The sequence below is a fragment of the Lathyrus oleraceus genome, chromosome 6 (assembly GCF_024323335.1).
Source record: "Lathyrus oleraceus cultivar Zhongwan6 chromosome 6, CAAS_Psat_ZW6_1.0, whole genome shotgun sequence".
In the NCBI taxonomy this organism is placed as follows: Eukaryota; Viridiplantae; Streptophyta; class Magnoliopsida; order Fabales; family Fabaceae; genus Lathyrus; species Lathyrus oleraceus.
The window spans coordinates 288,361,721-288,368,695 of record NC_066584.1 but is presented as its reverse complement, the minus strand read 5'-3'; the positions used below and the strand labels follow the sequence as shown (position 1 = coordinate 288,368,695).

At 34.4% G+C, this 6,975-nt stretch overlaps 1 protein-coding gene across 1 annotated transcript; it reads right to left on the bottom strand.

The window, feature by feature from the left end:
* Positions 1-210: 210 nt before the first annotated feature.
* LOC127095238 (uncharacterized) lies at positions 211-6,556 on the bottom strand. Its single transcript, XM_051033954.1, has 9 exons — positions 6,400-6,556; positions 1,867-2,051; positions 1,501-1,712; positions 1,271-1,405; positions 1,033-1,157; positions 841-934; positions 632-641; positions 462-517; positions 211-268 (listed from the first exon to the last, which is right to left on the bottom strand). Exons 1-9 carry the CDS (start codon positions 6,554-6,556, stop codon positions 211-213), a joined length of 1,032 nt encoding a protein of 343 aa, XP_050889911.1.
* Between the last annotated feature and the right edge of the window lie 419 nt (positions 6,557-6,975).

Below are 6,975 nucleotides of genomic sequence, written 5' to 3'. Positions count from 1 at the left end.
ATAAATCTCTGTGTCATTTACTTTCCGCACTTTACCGCTTTTACATCACTTAAGCAACTCAGAAAGTAAAAGTCATAAACCGTCAAAAATCCGGAAAATACTGTAAGTGCCTCATTCACCCCCCCTCTAAGGCACTCCTTAAACTTACACAACTAACTTTGTCTTCGAATCAACGATTGATTTTTCAATAAGCTTTGCACAGTCACTATCTCAAAAGAGAAATTTGGCTCTGTGTTTGCCGTCGACAGCATGAACCTCAAGTTTGTACCTATGTCAACAAATAACATAAATAAGATAACATATACAACATCAATACAAATTAACATGTTTAGTGCAAAATAATTTAAACATATATAACACTTTGGTACAGGTTTTTGAGTTTCATGATTTGCATAGCACATAAACTTCTCATCTTTGTGCATCACACTTTTAGTACATTGGTCACAACCTTGATAATTCACCTGGGTTGTCCAGCTTCAGATTTTTCCAATTTGACAACAGTCACAATTGTTGTCTCCTATTTATTCATGATATAATATATTGCAAATAGAGATAGGAGTTAGTATTACAAAGATATAGAAAGTTAGTTATCAATATATAGAACCGACTTAATAAAATATGATACACTTACATATTGCAAACTGAGAATATCATAAACACTCATTACTTGTGCCTTCCATATGAATTTATCATGGTCAGAGTACTGAGAGTTTTGAGTAACATCATTTTAGAATGAAGAACTTGATAATAGAGGTACATCTCCTTTGAAATTGGACATAATAGAAGTTACAAATGAATGTCGGACAAAAATTAAAAAAAAAAGATAAAAGATGCATGTACCTTTCTTTGAACTTCTTAATTTCATCGATGTTAAAGTCATTAATTGACAACTTTGTCTCATTCCATGCATTCGACACAGTCAATGGAAAACTTCCTAAAGATGTGCAAAATAGAATAGTTTAGTTAAGGTATATTAGAAGTATGATAATCAACATTTGCACAATATCACTTAAAAAGCACGAATATAATTACTTTCTTCTCTTTTTATCCTTGCATTCTGCAACAACACAATAACATGTCCACCTGACCTGTTATTATTATAGAAATTGCATAATTGCGATGCAAGATCACCCCATAATGTACAGTAAACGTCAAAACTATTGAGATTCAACATTGCAAAGAATGGTTAATTGAGTTTAATATTCAATATTAAAACATAATACACACATAATGATAGAAACAAAAATTGTACATTAGAATTCAGTATTACCTCATATCTGACATTGTAAAAACAACTTTGTTTTTGCTATGTGCACCATTCAATTGAACTTGAATTACTTCATTAACTCCCCCAATTACATCTAAGAATGAATCAATAAACCAAATAAATGAAACAATTAAATAGCTATTAGAAATGCATCAAAAGAAACTGATAATAGATTACCAACTAAAATTTATAATCGAAACTTCCCCGGAAGCATGTCTTCGAAACTTGTGAACCTAAAATTGTTCAGAAGAATGTCTGGAAAATCTGAAGCCCTTGCAGAAGTTGCTCCACAAAAAATTAGCTTAAAATTATGTGTTTTGGCCTTGAATGTCAAATCATTTTTAGCCACCTTGAAATTTTGAATGATGTATGTCTTTCCTATTTTAAAAGTATCTTTATGCTTTAGAACCAAATGTGGTGGTACAATAACTTGGATCATATCTCTCTAAAAAATCAATAAAAAACGAACAAATATATCAATCCCAAAACATAACAATGAAATATTTGTTGTTAAGATATCAGCTGCCCGCAAAAAATTGCTTAAACAATGAAGAGATTTGATTAAAAAATTCAAACTGTAATGGGTAATTACATGATACCTTCGAATCAATCACCACCATTTTCAAATGATCTTTGTTAGCCATGGTTGTAATAGACCACAAATCTTTGATTCTAACAACAATCTTCCATAAATCCTTATAATCATTTATGTTCTTAATATCTTCAACTGGACGAGTCATTCTAAAATGTTTAGAAGATGCAACAAAAACATGAATAAGAAAAACTTTCACAACACATATTTAAACAAATTTCATTTGAACGAAAAACTGAAACAAATGAACGAAGCATAAAGAAGGAGGGCGAAAGAGGAGGAAGAAGAACGAAGCATGAAGATGAAGCATACCAACCTGAACGATGGAGAACGAACGTGACCATCACCATTTTGACGATTAATCAGAACGTTGGAGGAAGAAGAAGCAGAACAATGGGGGGAGAAAGGAAGCAGAAATAGTGAAGTTGGGAGTGAGAGTGAGAGTGAGAGGTTCGATTGATGATATAAAGAGTGCATAATGTGCAATGTAAATTAAACTTCAAACGTTGTAATAATTAGTGCATAGTGTGTTGTGTAAATTAAATTATATACATTGTAAATTTAAAATGTCTTCATGTATTCCATTGATATTTCATTGGTAGTAGTTAAAAAAATGTGGCTAGTGTAATGATATACTATTATTAGAGAAAATTAAAAAAATGTGCTAGTGTAATGATATACTATTATTATAGTAAAATTAAAAAAATGTGCTAGTGTAATGATATACTATTATTATAGTAAAATTTGAATTTTAATCAAATAGACTAAATTGAAAGTTTGAAAGGACGTAGTTGTCGGATCAATATACTAATCTTTTACAAATTATATATTAGATTATGATTTTTTATATTTTCAGTCAATTATATCTTTTAGATTACAAAAAATATTTAACTTTTATTATAATTATTTAAAAAAATATATATTATAAGTTATTGTAATATGTTGTTGTTGAGGTTGATACTGTAAAGAGACGACTGGACGACAGTAGAGAAAACTTAAGCTCAACTTTAACTTCATTTTTTACATGAATCATTAATTTTTTTTTACTTAATTAAAAAGAAATCAATTTATTTAAGAAACAAAAATCAAACACTTATACAAAAGAAAAATCGAAACACTGTGATATATTACTAAAAGTATCTTTAAGTGCAATTTATGTGAGTCTTTTCTTTAAATCTATTAAATCATACCATCTTAAAACAATTTATTCAATTTTAATGAATTTGTATTAGATCTCATAATTTTATCTTATATATTTATATATTATTTATATTAAATTTTATTTTAAATTTAAATATTAGTTTAAATTATTTAAATTAATATTAATTGAGTGAGAGAAAATTTAGGTGGGAATTTTTTCAAATGACCTCATTTATAAGCAAATAATATGTTAAAAAAAGGAAAAAAAGAAAGAAGGTTGTTGAACAACCATTATTTATATTTATTATTATTATTTTAATGTCTTTGTTAATTAATATAATATTCTTTAATATGAATGAACTTTGCGTTGTGAAGTTATCGTTGCATCTTGAGGAGTCAAAATAGACTAGTCTATATGGGCTGTTGAACTTTATGGTGAACAAAATCATTCATTACTATCTCTAGTTAACAAACAAGATTGGATGAAAACCTAGGTAAAGAGTTGGTAAACATCTCTCGATCATAAACCAACACAAAGAGTTATCGATAAAACAAAGTTTTCACCATATATTAATCATTAAAGAGTTTACAAATGAAGATCATCCCATTTACACACAAAGCTAATGATCATCTACATCTAACCTTGACAAAATGAAGAACTTAACTACTCATTTTCATGGTAGCTTGGTCAATAAGTTTCGGAAGAAGGTTGATCAACATCCGAGTCGAAGAATCGAGATTGGATGGGAATCCACCTTCTTTTTGTAAAATATTGCTAAGAGAAGATCAAAGATGAAAAAATGGGTTTCTAGGTTACAAAATATCTCTAGAACAATGTTGGAAAATATCTAAAGAATGCTAAGTGTGAAAGTACAAAAGTATTGTTCCAAAAAGTAGCCCCTGCTACTTATACTATTGCTGTCTGAGCTGTCATGCTCGCTAGGCGAGCAGAATGGTTCGCCTAGCGAGCCCCAAAATAGGCACCAGAGGCACCTGCGCCTAGAGAAAATATCTTGGCCAGATTTCACCTGTTCGCTAAGCGAAGAAACCTTCGCTAGGCGAAGCCCACGCTTCCACCTTCGCTCCAGCGAGTTTAGGTGGTTTTGCTACTGGAATTGTTCGCTGGGAGCTCGCTAGTGGCTCGCCTAGCGAGCAAGTGCTGGCTGTGCTTTTGACCAAGTCTGGGCATGTTCGCTACCACCTTCGCTGGCTGCTCGCCTAGCGAGTTTGCTGACTTTTGCTACTGTAAAATTCTGGGAATGCTCGCTAGCAGCTCGCTGGATGCTCGCCTAGCGAGCACTTCGCTATAGCACTCGCCTAGCGAGCATGCTGATGAATGCATTCTTTTCTTGGTCCCTTTGCCAACTTTCTTGTGCCTTCATTTTCTATTATTTCATGCCTAATTCCTGCACAATAACGCACAAATTAAAGGTACCAAGATCGTTTATCATTATATTGCAATTCATCTAAAGCAAAGGCGATTTCGAACACTTTAGCAACAAAAAGGAGTGAAAGATGCCCACATTTGATAGCTCAAATAAGCACTTTTGGGCATCTAACAACTCTCCCCAACTAGATTCTTGCTTGTCCTCAAGCAAAGTATGCCTCTTGAAGGACAAGAGGATTTGCTTAAAGAAAAAGGTTTCTCCGAAGTCGGATAAAACGGCTCAAACACAAGCGAATCAACCAGATATAAATTCCCAATGGTTAGAATAACATAATGCACAAGAACTAAAACTTAATAGCAATGCGAAATATGTATCTATCCACAACGATATTATCTTGAATGAATCACCCTATCTCTCCTCTTCGAATAAGGATTGAAGAAATTACGCGTTTGCAACCGCGGGAATAATCTCACTCTCCAACAAACAATGAAGAAATCAATTCAATTCATACAATGTTTAACAATTATAAATGGAAATGCGGAAGCACGAAGATCACTAAGGACTTTTCGGTTGTAGCTTGGTTAGGTTTACAAACAAGGGTCATTTCTAAGGCCATTGAAAACGAAATTGCCGATGCAAAAGAGACATTCATTGTACACTATTCACACATCTCAACTTCGTTCCCTTTGTTTCTCATTTGAGACCTTCACAACTCTTATTTCACAATTCAAATTTTGTTTTTCACTATTTTTCTTCCAAGCAAGCATTCATTTTCATTTTCTCTATTTTTTTCTTTTCTTTTCACATCGTATTCACAAAACAGATGTTTCTCTTTTCTAATTTTTTTTATTTTTTCAATGCTTGCTCGGTTTTTCAAGAGTTGTGGCACTTACCGATTCTCTTTTTCGTTCTCCCCAACTATTTCTTACTCACCCTAAGTGAATGCTCTTGACTTTTTACGGCAAAAGAACAATTATCAAAAATTTTCGGGTTTCAAGAAAAAAGATTTTTGACATCTCGCTTTATTTCAAGCTGAGATTCAACTGTTTAAGCTCAAAGGGGTTAACGAATACTCTCTCAGCTCACGGGTAAGTTGTATTTGGAACTGGTTGTGCTCATAAGAAAACAAGTGCCTTGATCATTTCTAATTGCTTCCACAAATTCACAATAATAAAAGACAAAGCATGAATCAAATGAATCAACAAAGCTTATTAGAATCCAACATTTAAGTGTACAATGGAGGTTTCCTCACAATTTGTGGTTTTAAGTCCTAGATGAAACATTCATTCAATTATGTTGCAAAAAGAACAATATTCAATTACAAAAAAGAGTAAAGTTCTTAATGCATTCTAAAACTCTAATCGGAGGTAACCATGTACCTTAGCATTATTCACTTGTTTATTTTTATCATTGCCATCCAAGATCGGATGCACCTTCATTGGATACTTCTTTTGAGGAGCAACCAATCTAGAAGGTTTGACACTCAATCAACCAAAAATTTATTAAAACAAAAGAAATTTAAACCAAACACACAAATTAAAAACATAAACAATACTATTACTTAAAAATTTTAAAATGTGCATGGGGGACAAAACACCCCAAAAGTACATAACCAAAATACAACAAATCTGAAAATATAATAAAAATAAAACAAACTTAGCCGTCAAAGGACTCAGAACCCTCATCACTACCGGCTTCAGAACCGGTAGCATCATCACGATCATCATCATCATCATCACCATCATCCTCAGCACCACCAGAAGCACCAGCACCAGATGCACCGGCACCCGCCCCCTCCCCGAAAATAGGCCTGTCCACAGGCCAGCTAGCGTGCTGCAGAAACTGCTCACGCGTCATCATCGAGTGCTCACCGGAGGGGTCACGCACCTGCAACTGTAACAGCTGCATAGAATTATGAATATCAAGCATGGCGCGCTGAGTTGCCGCCATCCAATCCCAATTATAGTTGCAGACAGCCTGCTGGAAAGGATCGGATCCCTGAGCAAAAGTACCAGGACCATCAGAAGTCCCGGTAACATCAGCAGCTGAACTACTCCTTAAGTTCTTCGGTTTGCAGTACTTGGCCACGTATCTGTCATCAATAGCTGGAGGGATCCTCACTTGACTCCGAGAGGGTAGCTTTACCCTCGCATGTTGGCACAAAGCCATGATGAGACACGGGAAAGCAAGGGGACAGTTAACTCGTGCCCCCGACTTTAGCCCGCTCTCAATCACGGACTTCAACTCTAAAGCAATTATCCTCGCCACATCAATCTGGATATTCGTGAGAATGCAATGAACCAAGTGTGCCACTGTGATCGGCACGGTTGAGGTGTGAGACTTGGGTTTTATATTTGTCAGAACCAACATAAGGATCAGTTGAGCCAAGGGAATCATGTCTTCCCTTTGGTATCTCATCGGAACCCCAGATGGGTTCAACTCAACTGATTTCCCTTCAAATAGCAGGGCAGCAGAAATTGAATCGGTATCTCTGTGTAGCCTCAAATCACGGTGGTAAGTGTCCCTCTCATTCGCTCCCAGATGAAGTGGTTCACCCAGCACCCGGTTGATTGTATCCCGATCGAACG

Coding starts and splice junctions, on each gene's coding strand:
- LOC127095238 (XM_051033954.1), bottom strand. CDS start 6,556: ATGGCTTTGTGCCAACATGCGAGGGTAAAGCTACCCTCTCGGAGTCAA. Junction 2,052..6,399: donor CGGGACTTCTGATGGTCCTG/GTACTTTTGCTC, acceptor GTGTTGTGAAAG/TTTTTCTTATTCATGTTTTT. Junction 1,713..1,866: donor TGGTGGTGATTGATTCGAAG/GTATCATGTAAT, acceptor TTGATTTTTTAG/AGAGATATGATCCAAGTTAT.